General features: G+C 37.6%; 1 protein-coding gene across 4 annotated transcripts in view; it reads left to right on the top strand.

Moving 5' to 3' along the window:
* The window catches only part of jbug (filamin-type immunoglobulin domains fbug), a 304098-nt gene that overhangs the window by 242253 nt on the left and 43533 nt on the right, over positions 1–18312 (top strand). For 3 of the 4 annotated variants that reach the window (XM_083129980.1, XM_083129979.1, XM_083129977.1), the window contains 5 exons: positions 2880–3029; positions 4088–4309; positions 8742–8909; positions 9927–10154; positions 16751–16888. In XM_083129980.1, coding sequence (XP_082986106.1) covers positions 2880–3029; positions 4088–4309; positions 8742–8909; positions 9927–10154; positions 16751–16888 — 906 coding nt within the window. The remainder of the gene's footprint in view (positions 1–2879; positions 3030–4087; positions 4310–8741; positions 8910–9926; positions 10155–16750; positions 16889–18312) is intronic. The other variant, XM_083129981.1, reaches the window with a different exon arrangement.

The following is an 18312-nucleotide window of genomic DNA, read 5'->3' as shown; positions in this document are numbered from 1 at the left end:
ACCAGTTTTGGTCCTTCATTAAAAATCAAAGAAAAAATCCACCCGTGCAGCCAACTAAGTATAATGATAAAACCATTGACGATAATGAAAGTATCCAAGATCTCTTTGCAAAGTATTTTGAATCCGTATATTCCAAAGAACCATCTATCTACAAAGATCCGCATCCTAATGTAAACATGAACTCACTTCCTAGTATCTTAAATATATCTGAAATATCACTAAATGAAATTGAGGAAGCCATTAAAAAACTGAAACCTAAAAAATCCGCCGGCCCTGATTCAATCCCCCCTTATGTAATTAAAGGATGTTCGGAAATTCTTAAGTACCCTCTTCACACCCTTTTCAACTTGGCTGTCAGAACTTCGAGATTTCCAGCAATGTGGAAAACAACAGAAATCTGTCCGATTCCCAAAGCTGCTGATAAGGCTGACATATGTAACTACAGGCCTATTGCAAAATTGTCAGTACCAGCAAAACTCTTCGAGCAGATAATATACAAACATATATATTTTCATATTAAACCCATTCTTTCCCCCAAACAGCACGGATTTGTCCAAAAAACGCTCAACCGTAACCAATCTTGTCGAACTGACAAACTACATTGCACCCAGTATAGCTAATAAAGGGCAAGTTGACGTTTTATATACAGACTTTTCAAAGGCATTTGATACAGTTCACCACGATATATTAATACAGAAATTTGCCAACAATAGCCTTTCTCCTCCACTTATTACCCTTCTTTCTTCCTAACTGCAGAACCGCCGACAATATGTCGTGTATCAAGGCTGCAGATCAACCGAATTCGTGGCCAGTTCGGGAGTTCCACAGGGGTCGAACCTTGGTCCCTTGCTATATTTAATTTTTATAAACGATTTGCCAGAACTACTCACAAAATGTGAGACATTAATCTTTGCTGATGATGTTAAAATATACAAAAATATTGAAAACGCTGATGACTGTACAATATTACATGAAGAGCTGAATAACTTGCTTCAGTGGTGTGAAATTAATAAAGTCAGCCTAAACCTAAAGAAATGTAAACTTGTATCATTCACCCACAACAGACACCCTATTCAACATTCATACACTATTTCTAATGTGTTAGTACAAAGTGAGAATATAGTTACCGACCTAGGGGTCACTTTTGACCAAAAGTTAACATTCCAATCACATATTGCCCGCATTTTAAGCGAAGCTCACAGAAATTTGGGATTTATAATGAGAATGGGTCATCAATTTAGAAAAAAGGAAACATTTCTCTTGCTATATTATACGCTCGTCAGATCTAAACTCGAATATGCTTCTCTTGTTTGGAACCCGCAATTCAAGAAAGATATCGAAAAATTAGAAAAGCTTCAAAATAAATTTCTCAGATATCTACTATTTAAACTTGATGGTACATATCCAAAACTCACTCCTAGCAACATATTACGCGAAATCTTTAATATTCCGTCACTCGACGAAAGGAGGCAAACAAGTCAAATAACTTTTCTCTCCAAGCTTATCAATGGTAAAAAAGATTCTTTTAATCTGTTGTCGAATTTAAATTTTTATGTGCCAAACTGTATGTTAAGGCCCAGAACTGATCTCTATCAAATCCCCCTTGGAAGAACCAAAATGGCCGAAGCTGAACCCATGAGGAGAATGTGCAAGTTATTTAATTTAGTTTCTAAGAATAATCCAAGCGTAGACCTATTTAAATGTAATTGTAACATAAGATCTAATCGCTGAATTTCTGTATGTTTTGTTTTGTTTTGTTCATTGAATTTTGGTTTTCATTCAGCTTGTAAGGTTATATCCAATAGTTTAGCGTCATTTATTGTTGTTTTGTCTCTGTGTTCCCTTTGCTTCTATAATCTAATAGTTAATTTCTCACAATTATTCTTAAAAGTAAAATATTATATTGCATCATTCATATTTCTTGTTAATTTTCTTAGTTATGTTCTTGTTTATGTAATGGTGTCATCCCATATTGAACACTGTAATTGGGCATGCGCCTGTTGTGTTTCAATTAAATAAATAAATAAATAAATATTGTTATAACTGTAATAGCAGTCAAATTACAAATAAAGATCTGATGAAGAGAGTATGTATACTCCCAATGTCTATGGGTTACATCAAAAAAATGTTTATTTGTAACAAATGTAAATTAAAAGGGAGAAATCTCTTAGCATTCTTTGATTTTTGTTTTATCAGAAAATCCAAAACTAAAATAATTATATTTCTTTCTCTTTCTATCACACTAACTTCACACCTTTTATCAAAATGCATTCCTGATTTATGCACATATAATAATGCATGGTGTCAATCATCTACAGTATTTTTGTATATATGAAATTATTTCTGTTTATGCTGCAAAAATTATATGTATAATTAATAGAGCTGAGCCTATGTCACTTTGCCTGAGGCCTATTTTCTTAGCATTCCCACTAATACCAATAAGTGAACATTAAAGCAATTCATTGTAATGGAATGTAAGCCATATGTTGCTAATACATGTCAAACACAGTTTTTATCTAAATTATAAATTTATTTGTGGGATAAGGTCGATAGCAAAGATAATTTACATTTATGGTAATTTTTGTTAGATTATTCCATTTGAATAAATGATGCAATGAAAGTCCCAGTTCCCTCAAAAATAACATCTAATTTGCTTACGCAGAGACCAAATACACAAGTGTGTATTGACTTCATACGCTACACAGCATAGATGTGATTCACAGATTATTAACATATACGAACAGTATTAGGTCACAGGCTACTAACAAACATTGTTCGTGTAGAGTCTCATTTTTTAAAAACTAACTTATTCTGTTGTCACTGCCATTTACCAACAATTTTTACATCAGGTTCAAGAGTTTATTCTGTTTTTCATGCAGGTTCACCATTTATGGGTCGCATCCATGCCGACCCTCATCATATAGTGGTTAGCGGGCAGTCACTATCATCCACAGCTGTTGGGAAAACATCATACTTCACTTTAAACAATGTCACCGGCAGCGTTGAGGATATTGAAGTTAATGTTGAAGGTAAGTACAGTTCATGCCTGTCATATTTCCTTTTCTTACTACATTCTCGTAACAATAGTGATTAGTACAGATTTTAACACTAGTTTTCTCTATGTTTACAAATATTTAAAAAAATAAACTCGATAAAAATAAATCTTAAAAACAGTTTTTGAATCATACTTTCAAATAAATCATGCTGTAACATTAAACAACTTCTATTAAACTGTCCTTTCATCAATCATTGTTCTCAGCATGTTTCGTCTTGTTCCTTCATGTTTTTATCATGGCTGAATCGGGTAGAGAGACAAGTGGTTTATGAGAAATTAGTGTCTTAGTTGTACCGCTAAAAGTGTATGCTCTTTTTGCAGGATCACCGGCTTATCGCCTGCGACATTACTAATAACTTTTGACATATTAAATCCCGACTGCCTCACTGTTCATTGATGTGTCCCTGACCTTTTGTATGTATATAGACGTTTCTGTAGTCACTAATTGTATGCGTGTGAGCGAATGTGCATTCACTAACCATTTTTTTAAATGAATAAATAAAGGAGAAATGTGCTTGCTTTGTCTTGGCTTATGTTTCCCTACTTATATGTATGGCTTGGCTTACATAGTACAATGCTACTAGGTGTAAGAAAATAACATTTTTGATTGCCATTATCTGGTTGGTCAGCAGTCTCTTGTAACAGACTACCATTATTTTTTTTATCATTATTAATAGTTCCTAAACATATGTATATTCTTCTTTGTTTTTGTAGAAGAGGTATTTTTTTAGTGCGCATTATAGTGCCTTTGAATAGTAAAACCTTACTGCAGAATACTAAAAAAATATAAGAGTTGAAGGGTTAACAATACAAGGGAAGTGGATATTTTGATATTGCCTTTGGCTTAAGCACGTAGCATAATATTGGTATTTTTTGCATATTATAATGGTGTTGAAATCCTAATCTGAATAATATTTACAGTATTGCAATTACTAAAGCTGCAGTAGGTTTTTGATTATTATTTTTCTTTCTCTAAAAAGAAAAAATCAGACGACAAAACCTCTTCAAACTAACTCTTTTCCGATGTAACAGGACCAAATGGACAATCTGTACCGGCACAAGTTAAAGACAATGGCAAACAGACTTTCCAAGTTGAATTCACTCCCAAAGTTGCCGGAGAACACAAGATTTTTGTCAGCTTTAGTGGTGGGACTGTTCCAGGCTCACCATTCAGCTGCAAAGTGTACGATGTCAAGGCCATCAAAGTTAAGGAGGTGACCAATGGGATCGTGGGAAAGCCCATTACATTCTTAGGTAAGTTATTTCCCCAGTTATATTTGAAGGCTCTAATTTCTTAGCAGTTTCATTATAGATATCAGTAAATGCAATGTACTTTTCATTTTTGAATATTTTCAGTTGTTCTATTACCAAAAATATATTTTTAAACTTAATTACTTGGGCTGAGGTGATACTGACAATCAGACAATCTAAAATTTTCAAATGTTTTATAATACATTTTTTTTATTGTTATTAGCTACACTGTGGAACATTACCTGTCATAAAAGCAAACAAATGTCTCTGCATTATCAAACCCAATGGGATGTAAAGAAGGAAACTTGTATTTTGGATTACTAGAGGCATGCATATTTCGTTTTTGGCGAAAACCTGAAATGTGAAATAACACATTCTAATGTCAATTTTTAATGTTTCTGAAAGGTATGAGGTGCATTTTCCTACCCTGTTCTGTCACGAAATTATGCAAAATGAACTGCAATATGCGAATGAACTCTTAAACACGAAATTTACCGTTTATATACCGACGCAACACTTTCTGAAGTCTGAAGTATCCTGTGAGTTATGCAATTCACGGAAAATTTATTAATTCTGCTGCAAACATTTGACAAGCAAAAATGGACCCCTTTATACAGGAATAAACTTAATATTCTGGTAATGATTTAATGTGCCATTAGAAGGGATATGTTTATTTTGTGTAATAGTGCAATTCTTGAATCAAATTTGGGATTATATTCACATTTTTAAAACCAAAATGTCATTTTATATGCCACTTTTTCACCGCTATAACAACGAAATTTCATTTTATTTATCACTTTTGAACCCAAAATTGACTCTGTTTTTGTACCGAAATTTAGCTTTTTTATTTACCAAAAATATGTGCCTCTATGGATTACATAGTTTACTGAATCATTTCCACGGTGCTTAATTTATTAATTAATTACTGTATCAGTGTGTACACATTGTTATTAATTAATTAATTAGTGTACTATTGTGTATAATTAACCAGTACAGAAATGATTCAGCAACTATGTAATCAATAATAGATTTTTTTCCAACTCTATTTAGTCTAATGTGCAAACAACAACTTTGTGAAGCAATACCTGCTAGAAATCATTCAACGTGATGTTTATAAATAATTGAGTAATGATGTATTTTCCTGCACAAGCCATAAAACAGTTTTTTGAGTTGCACTTCAGAACTCTACCATATATCCATATCTCCAAATGAGAAAATCATAATATTAAAATAGCAGTTAGTTAATTAATAAATGAGTTATTCTATGCAATAATAGTGCATTTTTGTTTAAAATATGCATTTACCATAATTGTTAGGACATTTAGACTCTGCAAAAGTTTCACGCAACATTTTACAGCTCGTAGTCGGAATGATCATAGGCCCAAATAAGCAGTCTTTTGTGAATGGTAGCAGTGAATCATCGAATTCAATAAACTGTTTTACAGAGGAACCTTGAATTATGATTGTATTCAAGAATTGTATAGTTATCACTGATATTTGTTTCATGTCTTATCTGCAGATGAGAGAATGCCTCTACAAGCTCATTATTTTAACATTTATTACTAGTGTACCAGTCATGTTTTTTTTTATTTGATTTTAAACAAAAAGTTTTGTTTCATGCTGAATTAACCATTTGCCTATGAACTTTCAACATTGACTCCAATGTAAATCTTCTCTTGACACTTTTACAGTACATAATATTGGAAATAATTCTAGGAGACTGAATGGTCTCCTTGCACTGCCACGTCAGCTCAGTTCTTTCTCCCTTCTTGTAATTCACAAGATATCTCTTTGATGTTTTTCTTCTGAGAAGTTGTATGTATGAGAATGTGTACAGAGTTCATGATCTGCAGTCTTAGGGGTGTTGAGCCTGAAGAAGACTTTCTTCTGGTGTTCCGGAGATAAACAGACACCTCTAGAAAACTTCAAAACCTTCCCAAAGAAAGAAATTATAGTGTGGAGACTGCAGAATTCTTGTATGAAAACAAAACCTCAGAATATACACCGAAATTCAGTCATCGAACAGTATTAAGAACCAAAAAAGGTAAAGGTAAAGTGCTCCCCTGTGCTTAGCACAACGCCATGAAGGCGTATAGGGGGTGTGGGGGTAACGCAAGGCAAAAGTAAAGCACCCTCTGCATGTTTGCATCTAGCACATAAAATGGCATGAGGGCAGAACTGCATCATGAGGGCATGAGTTGTCAAAAGGGGTGAATGGGTTAATGCAGTTAACCTAATTAGAATCAGGTGCAGATCCACAGGGAGGGTGATATAGGGTTACAAGATCACCATGGGAGTAAAATAGGACATGCTGTCCCAAAATGGACACAAATCATTCGTAGTAAATAATACACATAACTAGAACATGTTAGCATAAAATTTACACATTTTCAGTTTTAAAAAATAATGATTTTTAATGATTTCTTAAGTGCAAAATTCCACGACTTGTAATCAGTACACTTCTTTTTACACATGTTTTTAGTTGTCCTTCTCAGAAGAGCCATTTTGTTTGGTTTAGTCAAAATATAGTTATGAAACTCCGAACAGTGAAACCCTTTGAAATTATATCGAACTAGTACCAAATGTTTTGCAGACTATGGGAAATCTATTTCTCTCATCAGTCCATTGTCCTGATATTCAGTGCTTGATGTGTGAGGGGAGACCTGGAGAGATGCCATCCTCCCAGTTAAGAACATTTTCATAAAGCACACACCTGGATAGGATAATTTGCATAGGCATTGCCCCAGTTTCTGGGTTGTCTCCATGTTGATCCATACAACCATCCCCACCTATACCCAAACTCGAAAAAGTTTCCTCCAAGCTAGGAATTTTCACTTCGAGCACTGCTGACAATGAAAAAACTCTGCCAACATTTACAGGATGCTCTGGAATGAGAAGCAAATATTCAGCAATTAACATAATATGATGTTTCCCTGTGATTTTCTTTTGTTCGACTGAAACACATGTTTTCCTAATTCGACTTGCATAACAGTCAAAATGTAAGACATTTACGATTTTTTTTTTAAATTCCTCCCGGACATAAGGCTGAAATGTAAGACATGTCCGGGAAAAAGAGGATATCTGGTAAAGCCCCTTCCAATGGCTGCAGTTTAGATAATTTATTATGCCTAATATTTATGAAGACTTAAATGTTCCGTCTTTTATCACCAAGGTTTACAGGCTTCAGATTTTTTTTTTTAAAAAAAGAATGGAAGTCCCCTTTATGCTCATGATAGGTTGATCAGAATTGGACCTATAGTTGAAATTTGGATCTGAACCACTGTACAATATACCTCAAAAGGGTACCAAAACCAATACCACTAAATAGAATAATTTTTTGTCCTTTTGTTTATTAAGTTTATCATGGCAAAGGGAGGAATTATGATAATGACATACAATAATAACCATCTATTCTGGCCATGGATCTCTATTTTTGCAAAACAATATGCTAATCTCTAGAACATGGAAGTCAGCTTTGCTCCTGCTTACAGTACTACAGAGCATTCCCTGACATTTGCTACAAGACTCGGCGGCAAGCAGCCCAGCATCAGCGATTGTCTTTCCCAGTGAACAGGTCCGATACAGTCGCTAGAGTCGGCTATTAAAATTACAGTTTTCATATTGTGTACTAACCTTGACTACAGAAGGTGTTGAAAATGATGTCTCTCTGCTGCAACACATTCCTGGCATCTCTGAAGGAAATTGGCATTTACACGTGCAAGTTCGTCTACCGTAATTCTCCCGATTTCTCGTACATTACTCTCTTTTAACTCATGGATGATGTGCAGATTGTCTTTGTATACTTTATTTTTAAGATATCCCCATTTTTCTTTCCACTTTTATTCAGAACTAACATCTTTACGAGGTTTAATATAGTGGCCCTATGTGGAACGGGAACATCAGGAAATTTCATTGCAAAATGTCGTCGCACTTCTCCACAATTCCTCTTTCCGAAGTAGCACTCAACAAGATAAATCCTTTGTTGCAATGTAAACTTTTGTAGTGCCATATTAAGCCACAATCTTCAACGCACGGACATGACACAACACAACTTCCGTGGGAGGATTATACTGGCGTCAGCCTGCAACTTCAACAGAAAGAGAAAGAGAGCGAATGCAGGGAGAGCAAAAAAACAGTCTGTAGTGTGTGACTGTCGCAGACCCGTTCACCAGGGAATGCTCTGTATATACATAAACCAGTACAACTGTAGGTTAGAACTGATTCACAGTGAGGTGACCCAACTGAGATTCACCCCTCCCAACTGTAACTTCTGGATCCACCACTGATTGGAACTGCACCTACTGTTTTAAGTGGAACAAGAATCACTGTACAATGCAATTCTGCTGGGAATCGAACCTGATGATGCTTCATTACAAGGTGGCAATGTTAGCCACTATGCTGTTGAGAAGGCTCAATAATAAATGTATTTTTGCAGTGGAAACTAGCCAGGCTGGCCCAGGGAATTTGGAAGTTACGGTGAACGGTGGAAGAGTGCCAACATCTGCACAAGCACAGGGACCACACACGTATGCAATTTCTTTCACTCCGAGGGAACCCTGTCCTCATACAGTGGAGCTTCGTTTTAATGGGGAAGATGTGCCAGGTAAGAGTTACTAGCATTAAGAAAGTTGCTAACCAAAATATTTATTTTTCTTGTAATAAAATATTAGAAGCTGGGTGAAAAAATTGTATATTCCTGCCATCAACATGGATTTTAATGTGCAGTGTAAGAAATGTAAACGTTTGGATTTCTGTGCTGCTTTTGAATCACAAATCATGTGATTTTCAGTTAAGTCAACCCTAGACAGGAATATTGTGCACTGCCCCTAAATATATGGAGTGTTCGCCAATGTTTATTAGCATGTTATATCAGTAGCCTTGAAAGTTATGTGGGAGTACCTCTAAAAGTGGGTAATTTGATTGAGCAAAATTAATGTCAATTCACCTCTCTGGAAAAGGATCAGTTGCTATCAGAGCACATTCTAATCCCAATATATTAGCATAGATATTGCTCTCAATAACAGCTAGTAAAGAATGTAGTGTTAATGATTTTCTAAACTCTATTGTCAACCATTATATTGATTTTATCCATTCGTAAGGATTTCACTGTATTTTAAATTATTTACAATGTACTTTTTATGTATTTTGTATTGCTCTTGTACTTTTGTTATGTACTACTTTCTTGTCAAATTTGTAACATGCACAGTTATTCTTGGTTGAACTGGTGTATCAAGGCTCTTTAGCTGTTCTTCAGCAGGGTAATATAAGTAATTATATAAATAAATATAGATATACACAGTGCTTCTCTTTGGTGGTATGCAACAGTACATCCTACCGGCACCTTTTTATAGGAGAGAATAATACTGATACTAGCTATTTAATTAAGTGTGTGTGTGTGTGTACCTACATGGATGCACAATCTTATATGAACATGCATAATATTGGGAGTAGTTCTTACGATGAACAGAATACCAAACCAACTTGAAGTGTACTGGAACCTTTCTTCCAAGAAGAACCAGGCTAGATATACATAATCAACAATATATCAACCATGAATTTCAAAAATTGAAGGAATTCATGTACATAGTGCAATTATTTTAATAGAAATTGTGTCTTACAGGGAGTCCATTCACCTGCCATGTTGCTGATGCAACCCACGTGACTGTGACTGGTGAGGGCCTGGACAAGGTGGCCGTCATGAGACCAACGAACTTTTCCATCGAGGGAGATGCCACCCTTGGTGAACCGAAGATTCAAGTTCTAGCTCCTTCACGACGGAACGTTCCAATTATAACACGAAAGCTTGGAGACGGCCGTTTTGCTATCGAGTACACTCCAATGGAAGTAGGTGAGTAACGATTGTGGTTTGGTTAGCAGAAAGGATGCAGCAAAGTTTGAAATTAGATTTTGATATTTTTCGTGCATTTGTTTATGACAGTCAGTTTTTGTCACCTACTTTTTTTTATCCTAGGTTTTCGTTATTTTATATTTTTCTGTAACTTCGTATCCTCTTGAAGCTTCGGTAGAAAAACACCACGTTTCTGAACCTTTTGTGTTTTTCTGCTTTTGTCAACTTTTCCCCCTTTCGGTCGTAGGAGCTCGGAACCAACAATATGCTGTGATAAATCTTTCACTATTTTTGAGCGACTTTTGTGCATTTGGCGACGGACAGTCAACTTGGGAGGCCAATTACTGGAGGAACATGTTACGTACCGAATGAGGGTAGAACTATTCTTTTCACCCCACTCTAACGCAACACGTGTGCCCCAAGAAGCTGGACCAGGCAAAAAATGGACGCTTGACCACCAACGTCGTAACTTCAGATTCCCGCGCCTAAAAGTCAGTCCGTTGTATTCGAAGTTTCAAGCTGTCTTTATATAGTGGCAGAACGAACAAACAGTCACAGTCTACCGCCAGTTTTCGAACCGACAACACCTCCGCGACAGTCGGAGTAAAGATTCGGGACTTTGTCTTTTTTCTACCGCGCCGTGTGTTTTAACCTGCGTGAGTGAGTGACAGTGACTAGTTGTACGAATACGCAGTGTTAATTAGTGACCTGTGCACTGGATTCGCGTTATTCGTTTTGTGACGAGGAACATTAATACCACTATGGCGGGCTAATCACGAGAGAAGGAGGGCCTTGGGTCTTCCTAGCCTGCATGAAGCCGACAACGCAGCAGATCATCGCTCAGCGTCGCGACGCCACACCACTAAAACGCCGCCACGAAAGCCACAAATGACGCCCACAGCCCGATTAGAAGCCATGAAATGATACCGCCGAAAGCTGCCAGTAGAAACAGCATTCCGAGAGTACTTCGACGCCGACACCGACGCCCGACGAGAATTCTACGGAGAGAGAAAAAGGAGAGAGAGAGAGAAATTGGAAGATGAAGCGACACCAGCCCACACTTAGATCTACCGTCTAGAAGAGAAGATTGAGATAATGAAGCGACACCTACTGCGTCTTGAGACGACGCCGACGTCCCGCGTGAGATTAGCAGCGAGAATCCACGAGTACCCCCGGTAAAGAACTTCGCCCCTTTTCGCCGTCCCCCCAGAGAGAGAGAGAGACGATGCGAAGCAATTAATCGCTCCATTACGAGGCCGACAAGATGATCGCCGTAATGTTGAAGCGTAAAAGGAAGGTGTGTCCCAGAAGATTGCGAAGTGCCGCTACAAAGAAGTAGCGTGGGGAAGTGTTAGTGTTGCAAAGAGGACCGCGGATCGACGTCCCGCCGCCGTTTAGAGGACTACGGTAAACGTCGCTGAAACGTCTAGAACGTCGAGATGGTATAGTATACTACTGTTAATTTTCTATATGTGTGAGTGATCATCTACCCAAGCCTCCAAAGATCGGCCGTCGGACGAAAAGATACCTGTATTTAAAATTAAAAGTCGCGAAGGTATTGATTATAATTATTTCTTGCCAACATAATCTAAATTTCAAAACAATTGCTAATTAGGAAGATCGATTCACAGCATACTGTTGTTTTTCCACGCTCTGCGCCGGACTGTTGAGTAATATTTTTTGTTTATGTCACCTTATATGCTTTACTCGGTAATATTTGATTAAAACTGCATAAATCGTGTATCTATTGCAGAAATCATCCCTCAAGTTTGCTAAGTGAGGAAGTAAATTAACTGCGTGCTATTTTTAATATATATTCATACACAAGAGTCTTCATTTTTATTCTGTAAACATGTATGCCTTGCAGTTGATATCTATGTTGCACGAGTTGCGTGCCCTGCCTAATGTTACTGAAGTTCCAAGGCGCATTAGTAATAATTTAAACAATAATTATTTAAATGTTTTGTTAAATTGCAAGAATAAAAGGTTTACGTGTCATGCCCGTTGGCAGAATGTAATGAGCACGCGCAGATGAAAGTTTAGTATCTTTAATTCTAAGCACATTAACGTCTTCGGGCGCAGTTTAATATTCCTATGAAGAACTAAATATTGCATGGTGTCTAAAAAGGGCCAATGTACTTATCTTAATGTAATTATTCCCCTGCGGTATGAGAGAGTGTGTGAATGCTTGAATGATAGTGAGGGGTTGTGTAATGTGTCTATTTTTTGTGTGTTATATAATATACTTTATTGTTATATATGATTTGACTATGATTTGTGTTTAAACATATAGTATACTTATCCTCATAACTGGTGGTATTTATATTTTAGTTCAACGTTAAGTCAGCAAAGCATTTCTGCTGGCTAACATCAATTATTATTATTATTGATTATTATTATTATTATTCAACGTCACTTTATGCACGAGTCGGCTATTCGTCGGGGGTAAAAACCGATCCGGTCACACGTACCCTGGAATCAAAACCGTTAGCTGGGCCCGACACCTAGGAAGGGGACTTCGGTCTCCGGACTAAGTGTCAACCTTAGGTCATGTACTAAAGGTCCCGGTGAGAATTTGGCATCCCGATCAGGGACCGGTCTATCTTTTACCCTCGTCGAGGGAAGTACATTTTTCATTTTTTTAATTGATAGATAGCGTGAGGATTTTTTTCATTTCTTTGGTTAAACTTTCATTGGGTATTTTGTGTTTACGTGTATTCTTGTGGCGTTTTTATTATTTTTTTGTGTCATTTAGTATTTTGTGTTTGCGTTATTCATTTCTTGGCGCGAATTTGATTAACGTAAAGGGCAATTAAGTAGGCGAATATCGGCAAGGGCGAATTTTCTAGGAATTATTTCATGCAAATTTAGTGGCGACTTTCTTTTGTGTGTGTGCGCGTAGGCTTTTATGTAGGTAGCAGAAAGGGGACCCGTCGTGCCCTCCTCTCTGCACTTTTGATAGTTATTTGTTTGTATTGTTTTTCTGTAGTGCGTTTCATGTTTTTGAAGTATAGACTTATTTTCTGACAACCTCAGGACATAGCGAGTGCTTTTAAGAATCTAATGAAATTGAGAAGTGATAAAATTATTTACGGAAACATGAGCGAAGCACGGAATTGTGTAATTTGCGGGATTGAAATCCCATTAAGTGAAATGGACCCATCGAACGAAGCGCAGCCGCGCTGTAGTACTTGTGTTATTTCGTCAGGAACTCCAGGACACGGGGGCTTAGTTGTAAATACTGAATCCACGCCACCTTTTGAAGATCTGAATCAGCTGATCGTTTCCCCCCCGGAAGATGTCGCTCCGATGGAAAAAACAGATGATGCATTGAAGAATGGCGCCGGCACCAACGACAGGATGTTCGAGATGATAAGACAGCTGATCCGGGCGGAGCATGCAGACACACAAAAGCGAATCGAACAGCTTGAGACCCGATTCCAGGAAGTGGTGCGTGTTTCGGTGGAACAAATGACTGAACGTTTTTCCACACGCTTGCAAGATAGTGAGCAGAAACTCACCGCGGAAATCGCTCGCTTGGATTCCCGTGTTGATGACCAGGACCAGCAGTTGGCAACACTGTCGCGACAGACAGATCAAACGGACCAGGATTTGGCAGTATTGAGACAATCGTCGGCTCAGCTTGAGGCGAGCTGTCACCAAAACTCTGAAGGTTTGGGAGAGCGCGTGACGAGAACAATAGGCGAGGTTGATGACCACTCGCAAAGGATACAGGCCTTGGAAAAAAGAATGGACAGTTTGGACCTTTCTCACCCTCAGCGACGAGAAATGCCCACGGCTACGAGGACAAACCCAGGTACTTCGGCCACCAGCAATAATGAAGACCCTTCGATTGAACTGACAAGTAGCAATGAGCCAGCGGTAAATGAGGGTTTCCCCGGTTTACCCACTCGACCAGCGACCACCAGCTGCGGTCATTATTCGGCACCCACAATTGCGAGGCGAGCTATTTTTCCACTTGAATACAAGAACCATTTCAAAAGATTCAACGGGGCTGATCGGGTTTTACCGTCTGCATTTTTAGAACGGTTTGAAACTACCTCAGAGGAGCTGTCCTTGGGGAATAATGAAAAGATCCTGGTTTTGCGAGGCTTGATGGAAGATCGGGCGAAAAATTGGTTTCAAACGAATGAAAGGCATTTTACATCTTATGAAGCTTTCCGGGAGATGTTCCTGAGACACTTTCAGCGGCCGATCCAAGTAGAAAGGATGTTAATGTTACTGCGCAATGAACGTTACAGCCGAAACGCAGGAGTTACGTACGCGCAATATTTCTGGAAAAAATATAATGAATTCAAGGCACTGCAGCCTCAAATGACGGCTCCAGAAATAATCGCGGCGCTGATATATCATTTTCCGCAAGATGTCCGGCGTCACCTTAATGGCAGTTGTGTGTCCGACCCCGATTCGATGTCGCTGACGCTGGAGAACCTATACCAGTGCTCAGAAGAAGAAGAACGCGACAGGTCAGAGCGCTGGAATAAGCGTCCCAGAGGAGAAGATGATCGTCACGGCCGGAACCGACGCCAGCGAGTTCAGATGGTTCAGCGAGGACAGCACCACGATCCACGCGCCAATGATCAGAACTTTCATCCCTTACCACCTTCGCCACTGTACCAGGGAGGCAGACGTGGAGGAGGAAATATGCGTCGACCGCCGCACGGCACAGTGCAGGGCAACCGCGACGATAAGTTTCAACTAGGTCAGGTACGTGATGGGTATTACCGACCCCACAGTCGATTAAGGAGCCCGCAGTCGGACCGAGGGACTGAAGAGCGAAATCAGGTGCAAACAAGAAGTGACTCTCCAACACCTGGCGTCTCCGGACTTCAGCGTTCGGGAGACCGCTCTTAGAGATTTCAAGTTTATGTTAATGGACTAGTTATATTTTTATATTTTACACTTGCATCATTATTGATTTTTATATGGGTATATTCCAATGTATTATCTTTTAACGTCCTTTAAGGATTGTTTTATTGTGTATTTACTCGTAAAAGTATTTTCATGTATAGATCCATATACAGGGTGCTCATATAAGTAGTATTCATATACAGGGTGTTTCAAAAAAAAGTATCCATATACAGGGTGTTTTATGTTTGTTTCAACTTTTATTGCATCTGTCACTGTGAGGCTTCTGTTGGGGAGATTTCACATTTAAGCAACAACTGGCGTATGTTTCATGTAGCTTGAGGATTTCATCAATTGAATGCAGACTTGTGCAGCTGTCAGAAATGTTGCCGTTGATTGGTTCTTTCCCCAGTGGCATGTATTTCAAGTTACTTGTCTCTTTGGTGTGAAATTTTGTTAATAGTATTGAAAGAAATTGAGTTTGTGCAGAACACTTGTCAGCCTTGTTCAACTCCCAACTATCATGGTGAACTCGGCAGTTTTTCTTAGTCTGACTTCTCACTTCCAGTTTGCCTACCTGATTTCCCTGTCGGCAGCTGTGGTACTGCCAGTACAGCTGAGAAAATCATCGAAGCATGTAAACCCCACCACCAATTACAATGTTATGCAACTGCTATATGTAGTTATCCCAAGTAACCAAAAGTGGTTGGCCCAATGTTGTCCAAACATAAGAACATACCATTCGGTAATGGTAATTTGGGCTGTGGTTCCAATGTTGGCCCAATGTGTGGTTTCCATGTTGGGCCAACGTACTGAAAGCTAATGTATAGATAGGTTTGTGTTCTGATATACATAAGTTATTGTAAGGCCAAATATAAACTCTAGTACAAATTATTTGCGGAAAATAAAAAAAAAAAATACACAGCACTTTCTCATTTATATGATGTCATTGTTTTCAAGGTTTACTTAGTTTTCCACCTTTCACAGAACTTAGTCTGCACATAACATTGTTTATTTTACATATGTGGTTCTTGAACCACCTTCACAAGAATACCTGTAAGAATGTTTTTTTTTATGCTACAGCTAAACAGACAAACAATTAGCAATTTCTGGCACAGAGATATCTTTCATCCATGGCTAAGACTCTTGAGTGACTACAAGTTAAAAATAGCTTCTACTTTCATTAACAAAATATTATATTTCCAGTAAGTGCTGTGACTGAAATATTCGAAAAGAAACACTGTTACATGTCATTTATTTTACACTCTAGAATTTACAGCATACTATTAAAAGTTATCTTAACAGGAGAACGTAGTTTTGACTGATTTTGACTCACTTTTCCAAGGTTGGGCAAGCATTGGCAACAACCATTGGCCCAACGTAAGACCAACTTCAATTTGCCAACCAACATAAACCCAACCTTTCCCATGTAAAAACTGCATTTGCCCCAAAGTTGTGGTTACGTGGAATAGGTCTGGTAGTAACAGTTAATTTAATACCAGTGAAACAAAACTTTATATTTTTATCATCAGGATAATCTGTTCTTGAAAGCCAGAAAACAGAGGTGATAAGATGCTTCACCCAATAACTGCTTGGTAGGACTTGCCCTTCAATGAACTACTGCACCATAGTGTTTGTTATTCTTTCATCAGGATAGTATATCTGTTCTTGTAAATGAATAAGAGTATTTTGTATTCCTATATTACTTGGTGTTCTTCTTCTTACAGGTGATCACAGTGTTTCGGTCAAATTCTCTGACCTCCATGTGGAGGGAAGCCCTTTCCTTGTGAAGGCTTATGATGCAACAAAGGTGAAGGTCACGGACATCAATCTGGGAGTTGTTGGGAAGCCAGTCTACTTCAGCAGTGAGTATCAGCCTGAGTTGGGGGTTCCTGGCAGATAGAAATAGATTAATTCATTTATCAGCCATTTCTCCGTTTCTGTGGCTTTGATTTTGTGCAATAATATAGATAAATATCACAACATATGTATGTTTCCATTTGGTTCAAAGAAATTAAGTATGTCCTTCAGAAAAATATAAAATCTGGGAATGCAAACTTTGAATCCCACTATATGATTACTGAACTGGGAAATTTCCACATAGGGAAATATTCAGGATTTCTTAAATATTAACTTCCTTATGATATTTTAAAATTTAATAAAATAATTTGTTGTCAGTTTTGCTCACATTAGACAGACAAGAATTAGACTTGGCAAATATGCCGCCAGTCCGTGCCAATAGAAAAATGAACCGAAACTATTGTTTTTCTTGCAAGTGGGCAACAGTGATCCAAAATAATTGGTTTCTGGAAACCCATATCACTTTATATACCTAGATATTACCAAAATAAAAGCATATTTTTGCTTCATCGTCACTTGAATAAAACTCAAAAATGGGAAAGATTTTCAGAAAAATTTACAAAATTGAGCATGATATTCAGTTATTTTCTAACAATATTAATTTTAAAGTCATATCAGAATACAATAAATCAGAATGTTACATTGAATACGTAACAGAATGTATATCATACCATTATGATTTTTTTGTTACTGATAAGCACTGGTGTATGTAGAGGAGAGCTAATGCAGTTGCAGCTCCTCCCAAAATTTTGAGAAAATCAAAATTTTTGCATGGAAGCAGTAAAGAACTCGGGAAACACCAAAGTTGTAAAGGCAAACTACTCTTAAAATGGCCCCTGATTCTATTTTTGTCTGAACAACTTCTAAAAATGAAGGTTCAAAATCTTAATTATGAAATATTATTTTCTGTATCCTCCTTGGAGTGCAGCTACTTAGTATCCACCTTTACAATTCCAGCATCTCTGAAAAAAAAATCCCGCATCCGCTAGTGAGATAAGTACAGATATATTGTTTACTGATACTAGTTATTGTAATTTACTGATTCAATATAATACTGAAAAAAAATGTGTAGAGCATAAATGATATACAGTGGTAAAGTGCTCCCCTGTGCTTGGCACCATGCCATGAAGGTGTATAGGGGGTGTGGGGGTAACACCCCACACTTTCTTGATCTGGTCGTGAGTGATATACAGTGGAGCTTCGATAATGTGTTTCTGAGGGTACAATGGGTAAGTTGTAGCAGTGAATGTAAAATTTGGGAAACTTTTATAATGTTTAGTTTTTGTGACCAGAGAAGTAAAAAAAATTAGTGTGAAAATGTAAAATTGGGGTTCCACTTTGTTTATCTCTTTGATCATGATGGGTTTTAAGAGAAACTACATGTCGAGAATTATTTTTTAAAACAAAAACATTCCTTTGCATTATTTTT

Source organism: Lepisma saccharinum, chromosome 10, assembly GCF_977018435.1.
Source record: "Lepisma saccharinum chromosome 10, izLepSacc3.1, whole genome shotgun sequence".
Classification (NCBI taxonomy): domain Eukaryota; kingdom Metazoa; phylum Arthropoda; class Insecta; order Zygentoma; family Lepismatidae; genus Lepisma; species Lepisma saccharinum.
This window is presented reverse-complemented; position numbering and strand designations above follow the sequence as displayed.